This window comes from Balaenoptera acutorostrata, chromosome 2, assembly GCF_949987535.1.
Source record: "Balaenoptera acutorostrata chromosome 2, mBalAcu1.1, whole genome shotgun sequence".
In the NCBI taxonomy this organism is placed as follows: domain Eukaryota; kingdom Metazoa; phylum Chordata; class Mammalia; order Artiodactyla; family Balaenopteridae; genus Balaenoptera; species Balaenoptera acutorostrata.
This window is the reverse complement of record NC_080065.1, coordinates 118,390,826-118,410,952: the sequence shown is the minus strand read 5'-3', so window position 1 is coordinate 118,410,952 and position 20,127 is coordinate 118,390,826. Positions and strand designations below refer to the sequence as shown.

The window sequence follows — 20,127 nt, the reverse complement described above, 5'->3', positions numbered from 1 at the left end:
TAAAAAGTGCTGAGTTTTGTGCTAGAAGGCAGTTAATTTATTGGCTACTCAGCTTGATTCTGTCAAAGCTTGTTTTAGGATTTGTTAGGATGGCCTTTCTGAGGCCTCAACAGAATACTAAGGAGTTCCACAAGCTCCTCCTACTCTGGCATATCATGACTCAAATGTCTCCCAGCATTGTGTAAACTCTAGAATCTCCATTCAGTTCACAATCCCACTCCTCTACTCCAGTAGTTGTTCACTGCTAGTCCTCACTGAATCTCATTCTGGAACACATGCAGCTTAGTATTTGGCCAAAGACTCATGGGCTCCTTGTACAGATTCCTGGTGCCCCATCTCTGCACAAAAACCCCACCCCTGTACCCTGCCTCACAATTCACAACCACCTCAGCAAACCCAAACTTCTTTCTTTGTTTCATCTGCCTAGTGACTCCTGTTCTCTGTTGGGTTCTAACTCTATGCACTGAAGTTCGCAAAATATCCCTAGGTAGAAAACTAGAATAAATGTGTAGTCACCGCATATATTTCTCTTTTCTCAAAAATCACAGCCCTGCACCATCTGTTGCCCAATGCCTGAAAAGAGTGGATTCAAATATTTTTTCCAGTTTTATAGTTGTTCATCTTGGGAGCACAAGTATGATACTCACTACTCTATTGCAACCAAAATCACAAGCCCTGGATTCAGCCTTTTTTTAAAATCATAAATAACTTTTGTTGGACTTTTCATGACCTTTGGGCATAAATTTAACTTTTATATTAACTCATCAAATTGTTTAACAAATATTTATTAGGCACTTTGTAGCTTTCATTTGTTGTTTTGGTTCAAAAATGACAGGTTTTTTAAAAAAATAAATTGATTTATTTTTGGCTGCATTGGGTCTTCGTTGCTGTGCACAGGCTTTCTCTAGTTGCGGCAAGCGGGGGCTACTCTTCATCATGGTGAGCAGGCTTCTCATTGCAGTGGCTTCTCTTGTTGCAGAGCACAGGCTCTAGGCATGCAGGCTTCAGTAGTTGTGGCACACGGGCTCAGTAGTTGTGGCTCGCGGGCTCTAGAGCACAGGCTCAGTAGCTGTGGCACACGGGCTTAGTTGCTCCGCAGCATGTGGGATCTTCCCGGACCAGGGCTCGAACCCATGTTCCCTGCATTGGCAGGTGGATTCTTAACCACTGGGCCACCAGGGAAGCCCCAAAATGACAGTTTTTTCCTTTGAAGCATGGAAGACAGAGAGGTTAAACAAAGAGTAGAGAAAGGAATGTTAAACATCATCATAAGAGAAGTACAGGTTGCTTTGGGAGCACAAAGTAGGGGCATCTAACCTATTTAGGAGAGTTCTGGGAAGGTTTTCTAAAGGAAGTGAATATTTAAACTGAGACCCGAAAGAGATAAGCAAGAGTTCGCAGATGAAAAGATCTGAGTCACTGAATGGCTAAAGTAATTTCAGAATGTTTGGTGCAGAAAGTAGGGAAAAGGGAAGTAAAGACAGAAAATGGTTTCAGTAATTAAAAGCTTTCTGAAACATGTTAAGGGTTTTGGACTTAAAACAATGGAAAATCACTAAAAGGTTTAATCCAGGGGAAAAGCATGCAAGAGATATGCATTTTTAGAAGAATCATTTTGTCTTTAGGGTAAACAGACTGGACTGAGGCAAGATAGGAAGCTGAGAGTAATCCAGGAGAAATTCAGGATATAGACATCTCAGTGAGGAGGTAGCCAGAGATTGATATTCAGCTTTTAGAGCCCAGGGACTTGACCCTATCATTTTGTTAGGGGAACCACTGACTGAAACCGCCAACCCTGGCCAGGCCCCACAGTAACCACTTGCATGAGTTATCTTACAACGGGAGGCCCTGGTAAGGAATGCATAACTAAACAAGCTACCACCTACTGGAAGAACTCGGGAAAGGTCAAAAGGAGAGAGGAGACACCAGTCCATACGTCCTACCAACCTCCTAGAATCCTTCTCACTGGACTGTATCTTGGCTGAGCGATGTGTGAGCCACCAGGAAGGACATTGAGTCAGAATGACTGGCCAGAGACAACCAAGAAACTAACCCCGCTACCAAAAAACCTGGGACTGCGAGCCACGCGGCTGAGCAGTTCTCCTGGGTTCCCTTACCCTACTGCTCTCCGCCCGGGTGCCCCTTGCCAATAAAGTCTCTTGCTTTGTCAGCACGTGTGTCTCCTCAGACAATTCATTTCCCTTCCTCTCGGGCCTGGAAGGGGTCCCCCTTCCTGCAACAATTTCATCCCAAGGAAAGTAGCTGCTGAGGTCTTAGTCCACAGTAGTTAAACAAAGGATTTTTCCATCTATGTACCAGAAAATGAGTTAATTTGTTTACAATGTGCCTGACTAGCAGGCCAAACACACATATTTGTTCTCCTGGCATCTACCTTTCTGTCAAGTATCAAAAGAGTAAATGTAATTCAGAGAAGGGGTATCTTGTAGCATTTCAAGCACAATATTGTTGTTGATGCTCTTACTGAAGAAGAATCACTTCAAAAAGAGTAATTTAGATTGAGCTAATTTATTAGGGCAGAGAAACACTTTAGAACAATATCTATCCAAAATAAAAAAATAAATAAAATAAGTCCTTCTCTTTCCAAACAATCTAGTTGTAAAACCATTAGATGTGGCAGAAGAAGGTACATGTCCACGTTGGCTGAAGGTGGGGGGACATGGTAGCTCAACAGAGAGCATGCTGAGCTTGAGCAGGCTAAGAAGGGTATCCATATGGGGAGATAGCTTGGCACAGAGTTTCAAAAGTCCAAGGGTGTCAGTTCAAGCCGGATAAGAAGGGCATCTGTGAGTATGGATGACCAAGCTCAGGAGGAGGAGGCCGATGTCCATACTGGGAGAAGGCATGATGTGGGGATTCAGAGCCTGACAACACTGAGGAAGGAATCCACGTGACGGGGGAAGCCTGCTAGGGTAGTTCAGATCCCAGATTAGAGAGGGCATCCTTACGAGAGGCCACCTGGTAAAGAGTATTAGGGATTGAGAAAGGTAAGTAAGCTGTCCATGGGTGGGAAATGGGAGGTGGCCTTGCATGGGAAGTCAGAGCATAAGCAAAATGGGAAAACGTCCATTTGAGAGGGCCAGCATGAGGAGTTACTGCCCAAGCAGGGTGAAGAGAGCTTGCACATGGGGGTAGAGTCGGTCCAGTATGGAGTGTTAGAGTTCTAGGGCAGTGATAGGAGATTCATTACATATGGGGGATTGATCAAATAAGTAAATGTATTAAGAATACAGTCAATTCCTTGCTTCTCACTTCCTTCATTTTATTTACCAGGCAAATGCCCAACCTTGATTAAATCCAACTTTCCAGCTTACTCAGTGCTTGCCATTGAGCAGCTGAACAAAACTGAAAAAACACAACCATAATGACTGATCTCCCTATAAATTTTCACCCACAGACCTCAAGTGACCCCCTAACACTGTCATGTAACCCTTTAACACTTCCCTAATCAATTTACTCTGAGATAAAAACTACTTTACACTTCTATTAGCCTCAATCAACCCCTTCTCCCACCCTCAGCCAATGATTTCACTTCTTTTTTCCACTTAGAATACAGAAACAATCAAAAGAGAATTGATTCATTCTCTCAGTACTAAATTTACCATATATACTCTGCCTGCCATCCTTTTACAATGGATAAACAGTGTGCACTCCTGTTAACTCCTTCAGCTGAGCAATGGATCCTATCTCTTCTTGCCTACTCAAGGATTTTGCTCTGTGATTATCTTCTCCCTTGCATCAATTTTCCCTTCTATCTGGGGCACTCCTATCAGTTTATAAATGCTCTAGTATCTCCCACTTTTAGGAACACAACATACGGGAGCAAAACGGGATAAAGGAACAGCTGAAGAAATAAGGATCCAAACAATTTACAGTATCAGCCAAAAGCAAAACAAAACTGTTAAGATGCAGACAACAGAGAAATGAGCTTCTGAGGGTCCAGGTCAACTGAGGAGATGCAAATTAGATCAGAGGAAGAATGGAAGGACTGATGTAGCCAAAAGTTTGAAAGAAGTAAAGGAGAAAAGTGGGAAGTTAGGCAAATGGAGCAACATGGAAATCAAAGTTCCTAAGAAGATAGAAACAACTGAACATAGGTAAGAAAAATTATTGAGGAGAACCAGAAAAATTCAGGCGTTTGTTTAAGACAAGGTAAACAATATTAGGTTCAGGGTCAAATTTAAACAGGGAAAAGGAAAGACAAGAGAAGCTGAAGATATAAGAGGGTGAGAAGAACTGAAATAATGAGAAGAACATAGCATATAGGGAAAACTGAGGGGATGTGGGCAATTCAGGTAAGTGGAATGGCTCCATCGACAGTAGGAGGTGCGAGTGACTCAGGAGAGAAGAGTTGATGAGCAAGTGTGGGTGGGAGCTCAGAACTGGGAAATGAGAGCAGCCAAAAAGTGGGTAGTAAGTGAAGAGAGCTAAACCACCATGGCCAGAAGAACCACAGAGAGGACATAAGCAGATAGCTGAGAAAAACAGCTCTAGAAATATGAAAGCATTTGGGATGGGTGACGAATGAGATTGGCAGAGATACTAGAGCATCAATCAACACGGAAACATCCAGAAAATACATACATACATACATATGTAGAAAAACAAGAACAATAGCCAACACTCTCCTTGATCCTGCAAACCTTTTCAGCTATTGCCCTATCTCTCTTTCCACTTACAGCAAAATTCATAAGACAATTCTATGTGTTTCACTTCCTTACCTCCTGTTTTCTCAGATTACTAAAACTGGTTTTGTCAAGATCACCAATGGCCTTCCCATAGTCAAACCTGCTTCTTACTTGAGCTATCGACATTTCTTTTTTTAATTTTTACTGGAATATAGTTGATTTACAATGTTTGTTAGTTTCTGTTATACAGCAAAGTGAATCAGCTATATGTATACATATATCCCCTCTTTTTTGGATTTCCTTCCCATTTAGGTCACCACAGAGCACTGAGTACATTTCCCTGTGCTATACAGTAGGTTCTCATTAATTATCTATTTTGAGCTATCGACATATTTGACACAGTTGATGACTCCTCCTTCTTGTAACACTTTATTCTTTTGTCTTCTAAGACACTATTCTCTGTTTTCCTTACTTTACTAGTTGTTCTTTCAGCATCTTTTGCTGGCTCCTCCTCCTCTTTCTTATTTCTAAATGCTAATGTGCTCTAGGCTTAGGTCTTGGATCTCTTCTCTATATTCACTTCCTGTGTGATCCCATCAGGCTTTAAGACTAACTATACACATATATAACTGTATGCATCAATGATTCCTAGTTTTCTTTCTTTAACTCAAACCTCTCCCCCGGTCATACTTCTACTTACCTACTGGACATCTCCTTTGGATATCTAACAAACATCCCCAATTTACATGGGTTTTTTTTCTTTTTCTTTTTGACTGTGCTGTGCAGCTTGTGGGATCTTAGTTCCCCAACCAGGGACTGAACCTGGGCCCCCGGCAGTGAAAGCACCGAGTCCCAACCAATGGACCACCAGGGAATTCCGATCCCAATTTACGTTTAAACTAGAGCCACCCAAATCTCCTTTTCCAGTGTTTCCTCATTACACTATTTTTCTACTTGCTCAAGTCAAAAAACTTGGAGTTCTGCTTGATGCTTCTATTTTTCTCATACATCACTACTCAAATCATTAGCTAATCTGCTGGTTCTACCTTTAAAATACAGCCCAAATCCAAGCATTTCTCATACATTCTACCATTACCACTTAATCTAACCACCAATATTTCTCACCTGGATTACCACAAAATCCCCTTTGTTAGTCTTCACCCTTCTACCCTTGCCACCTACAGACGGTCTTCTCTCAGCAGCTAGACTGATCACTTTAAAATACAGAGCATGCCCTCTTCTTGCTTAAAATCTTCCAATAGATTCCTATTTAAATTAGAACCCAAGGTCCTACCAGATCTAGACCCTTCAACTACTCTAACTTAATTTTCTACCAGTCTTCCCCTACCATTTTGCTCCTTCCTGTGATTCCTTGAACACACCAAACATGCTCCTACCTCAAGGACTTTGCACTTAGTATTAACACTGACTGGAATATTCTTCCCTCAGATTTTGAGTGACTCACTCCCTGTTGAATGAATGAATAAATATTTAAAGATAACTTGTTGCTATGTAAAAAAGAGAACTTCAAGAATGAAGCAGGAGGTTCTCTCTAAATAAATCCACTTCTTACTATCAAAGAAAAAAAAAAAAAAAGAATTAAGCAGGAGGGACTTTCCCAGGGGTCCAGTGGTTAAGACTCTGTGCTTCCACTGCAGTGGGGGACAGGTCTGATCCCTGGTTGGGCAGCTAAGATCCCACATGCCATGTGGCACGGCCAAAAAAAAAAAAAAGGAATGAGGCAGGAAAAACAAGTTTGGAGACTACCAGAATAATTCAAAGGGAAAAGGGTGGTGGCTTGGACCAGGAAAGGAGTAGAGATGGAATGAAGGGACATATTCTGGACATATTTTAGAAGAGTAGGTAAGAACTGCTTATGAATTAGAAACAGGATGAGATAAAGGAATCACTCAAAGGATGGCACACAGGTTTTTGCGTGAGCAAACATGTGGATGATGATGATATTTATTAAACTGGAGAGTACTAAGGTAGTAACAGGCTTGAGAATGTGAAAGGGATGGGGGAACAGGGAACCAAAAGTTCTATTTTGAATATGTTAAATTTGAGATGCCCATTAAATAATCAAGCAGCTGGACATATATATCTAGAGTGTAGGAAAGAAGTTAGGGCTATATATATAAATTTGGGATTCATCAGCATGTAACTGTTAGGGGAACCACTGACCGAAACCGCCCGCCCTGGCCAGGCGCTATAGTAATCACGTGCATGAGTTATCTTACAACAGGAGGTCCTGGTAAGGAAGGCGGAACTAACAAGCTACCACCAACCGGAAGAATTCCGGAAAGGTCAAAAGGAGAGAGGAGACGCCAGTCCATATGTCCTACCAACCTCCCACAATCCTTCTCGCTGGAATCCATCTTGGCTGAACGATGTGTGAGCCACCAGGAAGGACACTGCGTTAGAATGACTGGCCAGAGACAACACGGAAACTAACCCCATTACCATAATACCCAAGACTGTGAGCCACGCGGCTGAGCAGTTCTCCTGGGTTCCCTTACCCTACTGCTCTCCGCCCAGGTGCCCCTTGCCAATAAAGTCTCTTGCTTTGTCAGCACGTGTGTCTCCTCGGACAATTCATTTCCAAGTGTTAGACAAGAGCAACATAACCAATACTTAAAGCTGTGAGAGTGAATGAGATCACCCAAGAAGAGTCAGGCAAAAGTAGACTCATCAAAGGAGACTAAAGTATGGCCAGTGAAAAAGGAGGTATGAGATTATGGTGTCATGAAAGCCAACAGAGCAATGTTTTTTAAAAAGGGGGGAACCAACTATATCAAATCTGCAAAGAAGTTATTGAGAATTAGAAAATAACCGTTTTATCTGGCAGTATGGAGATTACTGGTGACCTTACAAGAGCAGTTTTAGTGAGGGGAAAAAAAGGAGAAAAATCTAAACAGAGTAGGCTGAGGAGGAAAGGGGAAGCAATAAAGTGAAAACAATCAGTACACACAACTCTTGTGAATTTTGCTATAAACTGGAACAAAGTAGTAGCCAGAGGTTGATCTGCAGTAAAGGGAGAGTTTGTCTGTTTGTAGACTGGAGCTACCAGGCCATGTTTATATGCTGATATAAATGATCCCCTAAAGAGGGAGAAACTGCTAATGCAGGAGCAAGGACAACTGAAAAGCAAAATGCTTGACTTGGCAAAAGGGACTGATTTGATCCAGCCTCCGAGAGGACTTAATTGACTTTAAGATAAAACAATAAACAATTTAAAGGTCTCCTCTTATAATTATTATTCTTAGACAATGAAATAGCTTTATATCATATATTAACCAAAAAAAGAGACATGCATGATGACCAATAGCTCCTGTTATTTATGTGTTAATACCACATCAAAGGTTACAACCTACTTAGATAAAACTAAACAACTAGCTACCTGGCTACAAGTCTCCCCAAAGCGCCAGGTCCAGAATGGGTTTCAGGCTTATTCTCCTGAAAAGAAATGAGATCTATTTTGTCTATTAATGTCAGGTTGTCCAACTAACTGAGTGTACTACACCCACATCAAATCACACTGGGCTAATAGAAGCAGACATCAAAAATATATATGACCACGCCAAATGGCTCCATTCCTTTGGACAGGGTAACCCAAGCAGTGACTCTATCTGGACCAGGATCAAAATTGCTACCAAACATAACCTGGTTCTTACTCCTGCTTAGGCCACTGGTTACAACAGTTCTTTTATTGGTCTTTGGCCCCTGCCTTTTTAATCTACTTGTTAAGTTTGTCTCTTCCAGATTACAATAGTTTCACATCAAGACAACGGTGATGCAGAGATTCTGGCCATTCCTCGGAACAGATCCTGCTGGAATAACAACAGAAGTCACCCTGGGCCCCTTAATGAGACGGTGAGAGCTCCGTGACCCCAACTAGGTAGGGTCTATGAGCCACATGCCAGCCTGAAGAAGCTACGAAAGACAGACCTTTGCCCTACACCCTCCCAAGAAAGATTTCTTGGGGCTCATGTCTCACAGGGGGGATTTGAGGCAGGAGATAGATGGGCCCCAGGCTGAGCAGCTGGAGTTTGTCCCCTGTGGACAGGTACTCCAAGATGAATAGCAAGGAGCAAGGAGGAGCTGAGCTCTGCCCAGATAAAAGATAAAGAGACCACATGTTCCTCATTCTCAAGGTCAAGGAGACCTTCCCGACTACAGTTGCGCAAAAAGGCTCCTGGGGGCCAAAAAGGGAGGGGGCGCCACCCCATAGTAGGTGATGTCAACCTACCCATAGGCCTCTTCGCTAGAATCCATCTTGGCTAAGAGACACGTGTGCACACAGGGGAGGACCCTGAGTTAAACCAAATACAGGCTCAGAGCCAGACAAAGCAAAATGACTGGCCAGAGGAAACCCAGAAGAAATGTCCCATATAAGTGACTGAAACTACCATGAGGGTGCAACTCTCTGAGCCCGCCCGTGTGAGTCTATTCACATGTACTCTTTTTCCTAATAAATACTTTACTTGTTTCACTACTTTCCATGTCTTTGTGGAAATTCATTTCTACAAAGCCAGCGGACCAGGGCCTTGTCACTGCCCACTGGCCCTGGTGGTCTAGTGGCTAGTATTTGGCGCTTTCACTGCCACGACCTGACTTCAATCCCTGGCCAGGGAACCGAAATCCTCTTCAAGCCACTGCAGGCCAAGGCCACCTGAGATTACTTTCATAATCACAGAGTTATCTTTAGTCACAAAAATGTGGAAACAACTTAAAAGACTATCAACAGTGGGTTAAATAAATTAGAGAATATAAACTCAATGAAATACTATTTAGTAATTAAAAATAATGAAACAAAGGTGTATATATATTTTAACATATCCACAGTATATCACTAAATAAATATTTGATGTGTACTGATACAATGGTAAAATAAAATTCTATTTGTATTAAAATACTTACATGAGCGTATTTACATACACACACACAGATATGTTTTTATAAACACAGAAAAAAGCCTGGAGGAAATACACAACAAACTCTTGGCAGGCAGGGTAATGAGCGAGGCACATGACCCCACTATATACATGAACAAGAAAAACCTATTCAGGGAGAGGGATAAATTAGGAGTTTGGGATTAACAGATACATACTACTATATATAAAATAGATAAGCAACAGGGATTTACTATATAACAGAGGGAACAATATTCAATATCTTGTAATAACCTATAATGGAATAATCTTTAAAAAATATATACGTATATAACTGAATCACTTTGCTGTATACCTGAAACTAACACAATATTGTAAATCAACTATACTTCAGTAAAAAAAAAAAAAAGAAAGAAAAACCTACAGGCCAAAATGTGTATAGAAAAGTCTATGTCCTATACACACACACACTAAGAGTTTAAACACCATAATTCACAGGACTTCCCTGGTGGCGCAGTGGTTAAGAATCTGCCTGCCAATGCAGGGGACACGGGTTCGAGCCTTGGTCCGAGAAGATCCCACATGCCACGGAGCAACTAAGCCCAGGCACCACAACTACTGAGCCTGTGCTCTAGAGCCCACGTGCCACAACTACTGAAGCCTGCGCGCCTAGAGCCCATGCTGCACAAAAAGAGAAGCCACCGCAGTGAGAAGCCGGCACATTGCAACGAAGAGTAGCCCCCACTCGCTGCAACTAGAGAAAGTCCATGTGCAGCAACGAAGACCCAACACGGCCAAAAATAAATAAATAAATACATTTATTTTAAAAAAATAAATACCATTCAAAGATTCATACACCAAGACTTTCATCATGGTACACTTTAATGTTTTAGTTTTAGAAAAACTAAAAGCAATCTAAATGTAAGAAAATGATGCAATTATTAAAAATGGTCATAAAAGGTTACATGTTTTACGTAGGAAATACTTCAGACACACAAAAAAGTAGAAAGATTAAAAGCACCCATGTATCAAACACCCAGATTAAGAATTTAATACAGTTTTTTAATAACATGGGACTTTATTATAATGTTAGGTGGAAAAACACCTCAGAATATAAAATTAGAGTATGACTTCAGCTATATAAGACTGTATGTAAAGGAGAAGAAATACATGAAAATGTCAACAATGGCTATCACTGGGTGCTAAGACTGTATGTGGGTGACTTTCATATCTCTTCATACTTTTCCATTACCAAATTTTCTACAATGAGCTATCATCACTTCCATAATTATAAAAATTTTATTTTAGGGACTTCCCTGGTGGTCCAGTGGTAGAGAATCTGCCTTTCAATGCAGAGGACCCAGGTTCAATCCCTGGTCGGGGAACTAAAATCCCACATGCCGTGGGGCAGCAAAGCCCAGGCACCTCAACTAGAGAGCCTGCATGCCGCGAACTACAGAGCCCATGCGCCACAACTAGAGAGAAAACCCGCATGCCACAACTACAGAGAAGCCCGCGCACCGCAACTAAGACCTGACGCAGCCAAAAATTAAAAAAAACAAAAAACGGGCTTCCCTGGTGGCGCAGTGGTTGAGAATCTGCCTGCCAATGCAGGGGACACGGGTTCGAGCCCTGGTCTGGGAAGATCCCACATGCCACGGAGCAACTAGGCCCGTGAGCCACAATTACTGAGCCTGCGCGTCTGGAGCCTGTGCTCCGCAACAAGAGAGGCCGCGATAGTGAGAGGCCCGCGCATCGCGATGAAGAGTGGCCCCCGCTTGCCGCAACTGGAGAAAGCCCTCGCACAAAAACGAAGACCCAACACAGCCATAAATAAATTTAAAAAAAAAATTAAAAAAAAACAAAAAACAAAAATCAATTTTTTTTTTTTACTTTAAAAGTACAAAGTTTTACTAGCACCATTACCTTGGGATCATGAACGAATGTATTTCCTTTGGTTCCAGGAGGAAAATCTCCAGTACAAATATATTTTAGACATTCAATGATGGTCTAAAGAAATAGAAAATTATATTGTTTAGTTATTAGAGAACTGCAGAATTTAATCATAAAATGTTAACTCATTATAAAATATTATTACCATAGAGACTATAAAAGATATGATCAGATAAAATTTGACATTATAAAACCATATAAATATGATTAAGTGTTAAAGAATAATTGCTGTAAGTTCATAGAAAAGCTACATACTTAACGAGGTATACTGAAATAAAATAAAGAATTATTATTTGAGGGAAAATTTCTCTATTTCTAATTAAAACCCTTTAAACTAAGTCAAGTTTTTAATAACAATGGCTAAAGTAAAACATGGTCACCATAGTTGATAACACTATATTGTATAAATGAAATTTAATGAGAGTGGAACTTAAATGTTCTCACCAAAAAAACATAAATACATGTTAATTAACTAGATAGGGGGAATCCTTTTACAATATACATGTGTGTCAAATCACCATGATGTATACTTTAAATAGCCTACAATTTATATGTCATTATACTCCAATAAAGCTAAAATTTTTTTAAAAGTCGAAACTAAACAAATGGCTAATATCTACAAAGACCTTACTATGTGCCAGGTATTGTACTAACCACTTTTACATACATTAAGCTTTTAATTCTCACATTAATCCTAGGCTGTAGGAACTATTTTTTTTAATAAATTTATTTTTTTATTTATCCATTTACTTATTTTTGGCTGTGTTCGGTCTTTGCTGCGCACGGGCGGGGTGAGTGGGGGCTACCCTTCGGGGCCGTGCGCGGGCTTCTCATTGCAGTGGCTTCTCTTGTTGTGGAGCACCGGCTCTAGGCGCGCGGGCTTCAGTAGCTGTGGCTTGCGCGGGCTCCAGAGCGCAGGCTCAGTAGTTGTGGCGCACAGGCTTAGATGCTCCACAGCATGTGGGATCCTCCCAGACCAGGGCTCAAACCCGTGTCCCCTGCACTGGCAAGCAGATTCTTAACCACTGCGCCACCAGGGAAGCCCCACGTAGAAACTATTTTTTAACCTCCATTTTACAGAGGAGAAAACTAAGGCATGGAGCATTTAGGTCACTTTTGCCCAGTCACACAGCTAATAAATGGTGAAGGAAAAAATTTGTATTAAAGAAGCTAGGGCTCATAAACACTAAACATACTAGTCTCTCTACCAGTAGAGCACTTAATACAATGCTAGGTACATAAAAAGCATTCAATAAATAATATTTCTACATAAACAAATAAAAGTAGACAAGAGTCTGGCATTCAACTCTCAACACTAAACCTTATGTCTTTTTCTATGATTTTCACTTCATTTACTCCTCTCCCTGTTACAATGATATCACCTTGCTTTTTCTCAAAGCACCCTTTCAGATCAGAGAGCCTCTTGGCTGTACTTTTTTCATAATTGCATACCATTCCAGGTCCAACTCAAATTTCTAAATATTTCCAGTACTGGAGCACAGTATATAAGCTGCGCTCCGATCTTTTATTTTTACTAAGTAAGAGCATCCTAACAACAAAATACTGTCTCAATTTAACCAAGCCCCAATGCATGTTTCATTTTAAAATGTCATTTACTTATCATTTATTATCTTAGTCGGGATAGACAGTCTTCTTAAAGTCACATATTTATCATGTTTTATAACTTTTAAAGAAATCCTGTACGGGGGCGACTACCAGGAAGTGAATGCTATGCCACGTAAGGAACGATAAAACATCAATGTAGACAAAAAGGCTTCCTGTGGGACTGTGAGCTCGCTGAACCCGGACGGAGGTAACTCCCGGTCTCTTAGGATTCTGGTGGAAACCTTGTCCACCGGACATGACTGAACACAGGAGTCTGGTCGGTTCCTGAGGTCGCAGTGGCCTGAAGGCCACACCAAGCCACGCCCCTGGGCCGGGAAGTCAGCCGGAGACTCAGGTACACCCTGGGGCCCCAGGAGCTGAGTCATATGGACTCCTCTCATCCTAATCAAGAGTTCCGAACTCTGCAGATATTTTACTCCAGATTTCTAACACGTGGCGACCTGTAAACTGAAGGCGGCTACTTAGGACTTACCGTTTTCCCCGCCCCATTGGGTCCAACCAAAATTGTGAGGGGACTGAAGAATGTGATAATTTGTTTATCTTTATCCTCTATTCCAAAACTCCGCACGCCCAGAATGCTCATCTTTTCGATCCGGGACATGTTTGCAAATGTTTCTTTTCTCAACAGCAGGGGTCTAGAGCCCAGGGCACACCAAGGTTTAGCAGTGAGGCCCGAGCAGAGCAAGAGCGGGTCGTAAGGACTCGCGCGTCCCAGGGTCGGGAGGCTCCAGGTGAGAGCGAAGGCTCGGGCTGGAACCGTTCCTCCCACACCGGCTTTCTTCCCTCCTGGAGGGCGAGAGTGGGGGTGGGGGCCAGCCCGGGGCTGCCCGCGGGAGACACAGAACACAAGCCCGAGGACCCCGCGACCGTGGTCACTCACAGACTCCCGCCTCCGCGGCGCCGCGGGTCACGTGGGACGCTACGGCCTGCGCGCTTTTACGCCGCAGGCCCGGGGCACGCCGGGAAGTCAGAGGCCCGCTGTGCGCGCGCAGCTCTGGGTTCCAGGAACCTTACCGCGCAAGAAAGTTGAGTGCAATGTCGTCTAGAAAACGGATTCCGGCTCCTTGCTGGCGGCGGGGGCGGGGCGGGACAGCACTGAGAGGCACTAACTCTAAGGGACGACTTGTGTTGGACAGCGATTCTCAAAGTGTGATCTCGGGATTCCTGGAGCGGAGGGGGGTGCGGTGTTCGCTCCCGTCAAAACTTTCTCTAACAATACTAAAACGTTATTTGCCTTTGCGCTCTCAGTCGCTCCCTAATGTACTGAGTTTTCTAGTAATTACGTGACGTGCGGGACACCATCGCAATGATGGCTAATGGAATGTGTGCTTGTATATTCTTGTGCTTTTTTAAAAATTTCAAATTTAGTTTCTAATTGAGTAAATATTAGTAGTTATAACTCACGTAAAAGCCCTTTGGGATCCTCAGAGAGGGGTTTGATACCAAAAGTTTGTGAACTGCCGTTGTAGACTAAAAGCCAAAAAGCTATTATAAGAGTATAAAATGTTATGAAAATATGTGAAGGAAATCCACTGCTGTAAGTACCACCCCAAGATAGGAATAGACACCTTTAAGAGATTCTGTTATGCAAGATGAATAATAAGAGATCTGTACACCATCGTGCCTATATTTAACAATAATGTATTGTATACTTAAAATTTTGCCAAGACGGTAGACATTGTGTTAACTGTTCTTATCACAAAAAATAAATTAATAAATAATTAAATAGAAAATAAACGTAAGGAAGGTGAGAAGAAACTTTTGGAGGTGTCGGATATACCAATGGCATTGAATTATGTCTCCTGCTTAATATGAAGTAGCCAAAATTACCTCTTATGCAGCTGGATTAAAAAAAAAAAAGTTTAACTTGAATCTTTAGCACCTTTAGATTAAGCTTCCAGTTTACAGGAAGTATTAAGCTAATAATATCACAAGGATGGAAAAGGCAAATCTGGAAGGTGGAATGTGCTACAAAACACTGGCCCAGACTTTCAGATTACTGTTATAGAACAAGAACTTTTGTAGATTCTAAAAGGATGGTTGAGAATTAAAAGAGATTTGAGTTTCATGTTACCAAGATGCAGCACATGATCCTGGATTAGATCCTGCTTAGGACATAGAGATGTGAAGGGAATTTCGGGTATATGTGGGGAAATTTGAATGTAGACTGGAGATTAAATGCTAAAAAAGAACCCGTTGTTTTCATTATATTAGATGTGATGATATTTTGCTACATGAAAAAGATCCTTTTTTTGAGATGCATATAGAAGTGTTAATGATAGAGTGTCAGGCTTTCTATAATTTACTTTAAAATACTTGAGAAAAAGTAAGTTGAAGGGGGCTTCCCTGGTGGCGCAGTGGTTGAGAGTCTGCCTGCTAATGCGGGAGACACGGGTTCGAGCCCTGGTCTGGGAGGATCCCACATGCCGTGGAGCGACTGGGCCCGTGAGCCACAGCTGCTGAGCCTGCGCGTCTGGAGCCTGTGCTCCGCAACAAGAGAGGCCGCAATAGTGAGAGGCCCGCGCACCGCGATGAGGAGTGGCCCCCACTTGCCACAACTGGAGAAAGCCCTAGCACAGAAACGAAGACCCAACATAGCAATCAATCAATAAAGAAATCTTAAAAAAAAAAAAAAGTTGCTTATAAAAAAAAAAAAAAAAGTAAGTTGAAGGAAAAAAATGGACATTACAAGGTGCCAGATTCCATTACAAAAATTTTCAACTTTGTAACAGTAGGAAACTATAAAACTAAGATAACAACTCTAGGAGGGGCAGGTGGAAAGATTTGCAATAAAAATGATTAATCTTTAAAATAAAAAGAACTAAAAAGGCGAATCAGTCAAGTTCCCAGTTCTCAGTAAACTACTACTGAAAAATGTTTAGTTTCACTTATATCATAATTAATGAAATGGAAAATAAAATACCATGAGATACTATCTTATACCTATTAGTGAATCTCTTTATCCTAATAATACTTTCTGACATAAATTGTCTTTTTCTGATATTTATATCGGTAAATCAGCTTTCTTTTGATTAGTATTTGTCTAGTATGTCTTTCTATCCCTTGATTTTTAAACCTCTTAATGTCATTTTGCATGAAGTGAACTGTTATTCCTGATAAATTTGGATGTATTTCTCATATCTTTTTTTGTGCCTTTTCCCTCTTTCTCTCCTTTCCAGGTTTCTGGATTGATTGAGTTTTCATTATTCTCTTGTTTTATTCTACTGGTTTTGAAGTTGCACATTCTATTTTGATTCTTTTAGTCATTATTCTTGAATTTTTCACGTGCCTATTTTGAAATCTGAAGTTAATACCTTTAGTATCCTTTTAAACAGTACAGGAACCATAAAATGCACCGAATCTGATCACTCCTTGCATCTTAGTCTTCCACATTATCATTGTTTAGTATTTTTGTTCCATGTTGTCTTGAAATCCTCTGAGTTATTTTTTAAAATCAGCATTATTTATGTTTACCAACATATTTATCAAGCTTTTTTACTACTACTGCTTCTTGTATCACACCATCCTTTGTGGTTCATTTCACTCATTACATTAGCAGAACTATTAAACCCTAGTGCTAAAGAATCTTGAGGGAAAGAAATCTATCCCACAGTGCTGATATCAGGATTAAACAAAGTTATTTTTGTGAAAGTTCTTTATAAATGGTAAAACACTGTAAAAATATGAGATTTATTTTTTGTGCATTGAATATTTTTCGAGGGTTAATCTGGTAAATTGTAACAAAGCTATTAAAATGATCACACAAGTTCCTCAGCATAAGGAAATATTTTTTATATTATACAGAGAGCTTTTTAGTAGCATTGTTGGTAATTGTGGAATACTAGCAACATCCCAAATGGTGAAGTAAACTGTGGTACATCAATTTCATCTGATAGCAGGTAACCATTAAAATAATAAGTAGCTACATGAAAGAGAAGTATTAATAACAAAAAAGATAAACAAAATCGCACACATTCATTGATTACAACTCTGTAAAGCTGTCTTAGTAAAGATTGGAAGAGGTCAACAAAAACCTAATACAGTAGTTGCTATGTCGAGGGGAAGAAGTTTTGTGTTTATTTTCATATGATGTTATTTAAATAATAAAAAATTATTTAAAAGATATACTTGGAGATTGAAAGGATGGAGGTTAGAATAAGGTCAAGAAAAAGAAAGAGATGCTATCATTTTACATTTAGTCACTGCAAAAAAAATTGTGGCATCATGCCCTGTTAATTGATTAGAATCAGTTCATAGAAAAGTCATTTGACCTTAATGACTAACTACACAGTTAGTAAAAAAACACAGTTATCAGTTTTTAAAAACATGTTGCCAATTTGGAAGCCACTAATAGAGACAAAGGTTTTAGGGCAAAAGGATGAATGTTGCCTACTAATACAACTTTTCAACACCAAAGTCCTTTTTCTAAACTATACAATTACTAGTAATTCTTTAAAATTCTCAATACTGTTTGCTAATTTCTTTCTAGTCTCCTAAAATAATGTGGGTTTTTTAAAATACCATGGTAGTTCACATTGGTTTGTTCTCTATAGATGAGCCGACAGCTTTGCTCTGTCTTTTTTCCAGGAGTCCTGCCAAAGTTGTTTCTATTATCAGGCTCCTGGCCCCAGGGAATAGACTCCTTCAGTTTCCACAGTATTCACATTAATGTGTTCAACTAATACAACCAAGTTCCTGCTTATTCATTCAGTTATTTATTCAATAAACATTAATTGAGTGTGTATAATAGGCTGGTCATTGAGGATAAAGAGATCAATTAAATAAAACCCTCATTCTCAAGGAGCTCACAGTCTAGTGAAGTAAAAAGGTCCCAAGTGCATGACACTTATGGGCTACAAAGTCTTTTTACATAATAATATAAACAATCATTAACTTTTTCTCAATTTGCAAGGTTATTTTTAATAAACTTTTATTTCATTTAGCTTTAGATTTGCAGAAACGTTGAAAGAATATTATAGAGATTTCCTGTGTACCCTGTACTCAGTTTCCTCTGTTGTTCATATCACTATGGTACATTTGTCACAACTGGGTAACCAACATTGGCACATTACTAGACTCCACAGTTTTTAGGGGGTTTTCTTAGTTTTTACCTACTTAGTTTTACGGGGTTTTCTGTCTGGGATGTCATCCAGCATACCGCATTGCATTTAGTCATCATGTCATCTTAGATTCCTCTGGGCTGTGACAGTTTCTTATACTTTACTGGTTTTTGATGACCTTGACAGTTTTAAAGAGTACTTTTCAGGTATTTTGTCCTTCAATTTGGATATGTGTAATATGTTTTCTCATGGTTAGACAGAGGTTATAAGTTTTGGGGAGGAAGACCGCAGAGATAAAATGCCATTCTCATTACATCATGTTAAGGGGACATGCTACTAACATGAGTTATCACTGTTGATGTGGACCTTAATCACCTGGCTGAGGTTTGTCAGGTTTCTCCATTGCAAAGTTACTCCTCTCACAATCCCCCTTCCAGACTGCACACTTTAAAATGAATTGTATTCCACACTTACCTTAAGTGTATCCCACACTTAAAGAGAATTATGCTTCATTTCCTTGAGGCTAGAATATCTACAAAAATTACTTGGAATTCTTCATAGGAGATTAAAATTATTAACTTTTGTTTGCAGGTTAACATTAATAAACCTCTTTCAAATACATTATTTTATGGTCCCTGCTCAGAGAGTTTGCAATCAGGTTGGGGAGATCAGACTAATAGAGGAATAGTTATTGACTTATGAAAACGTTATAAGAAATGTAATTTTGTACACTCATGTTCATAATGGCATTATTCACAATAGCCAAAAGATGGAAGCAACCCAAATGTCCATTGATAAATGAACGGATAAACAAAATGTGGTATATGCATACAATGGAAGATTATTCCACCTTAAAAGGGGAGGGGAGTTCCCCGGTGGCCTAGTGGTTAGGATTCCGGGCTTTCACTGCCGTGGCCCAGGTTCAATCCCTGGTCGGGGAATTGAGATCCCCCATAAGCCTTGTGGTGAGGCCAAAAAAAAAAAAGGAAGGAAATTCTGCCACATGCTACAAGATGGATGAACGTTGAGGACACTATCCTACGTGAAATAAGCCAGTCAGTAAATGACAAATACTATATGATTCTACTTATCTGAGTTACCTAGAATAGTCAAATTCATAGAGATAGAAAGTAGAAGCATGGTTGCCAGGGGCTGGGAGGGAGGGGGAAAACGGAGAGTTGTTGTTTAATGGGTACAGAGTTTCAGCTTTGCAAGATAAAAAGCATTCTGGAGATGGATTGTACAACATTATGAACATGCTCAACACGACTGAACTGTATACTTAAAAATGGCTAAGATGTTATGTTTTATGTTACATGTATTTTACCACAATTAAAACATTTTTGAAGATACATAATTTTGAATAGGAGGATTTTTAAATAACTTGCCCTCCAATAGGGACCCACAGTTATACTGTAGATCAGAGACTGCACAATAGCACCCTGTATGGTTCTTAAAACTGTGAATTGCCAACATTTAAAAATCAGGAGATTATACATAATAATCAGGATTTCTGGCTTCTTTGAAAAATTGGATGATTTGGCAACATAAGTCCAAGGGTGTCACATGGCAACAGTCAGCTGAAGCTGAGCAGTACTTGCCACCTGGAGACAGGTCACTCTGCTGCAGTTTTCTGCAGCCCCACCATCTGTGCTGTTGTCACACCTTGCCCATCTCACTCATTTTCATAGCCAGCATGACTCCCTAAAAATAGTGAGTGGTTGGTGAGTTTTCTCCTGCTTAGTGAACACTAGTACAGTGGTATCTCAATCCTCCACCACCTAGATTCCCTGTGCAACCCTATAACAGAGAGAAGTTTAAAACGCAGAACTTCGTGTGCTTAAGGTACTAAAATAACAAGTCACTTGGCAGTTCCTCTGAAACCTTCATCTAAGCCCACACTTCCTCAGTGTAGCCCAAAGGAGCTGAGGAGAACCAGAACAAACTCTC

The 20,127-nt window shown here is 40.5% G+C and overlaps 1 protein-coding gene across 2 annotated transcripts in view; it reads right to left on the bottom strand.

Annotated features, from left to right (window-relative positions):
* Nucleotides 1-14,023, bottom strand: part of RAD50 (RAD50 double strand break repair protein) — a 112,439-nt gene extending 98,416 nt beyond the window's left edge. Inside the window, exons 1-2 of one of the 2 annotated variants that reach the window (XM_007188550.2) lie at nt 13,590-14,023; nt 11,465-11,548 (exon numbers count right to left, since the gene is read on the bottom strand). In XM_007188550.2, coding sequence (XP_007188612.2) covers nt 11,465-11,548; nt 13,590-13,718 — 213 coding nt within the window. In that variant the 5' untranslated portion in view covers nt 13,719-14,023. The remainder of the gene's footprint in view (nt 1-11,464; nt 11,549-13,589) is intronic. The other variant, XM_057540977.1, reaches the window with a different exon arrangement.
* Nucleotides 14,024-20,127: the final 6,104 nt, after the last annotated feature.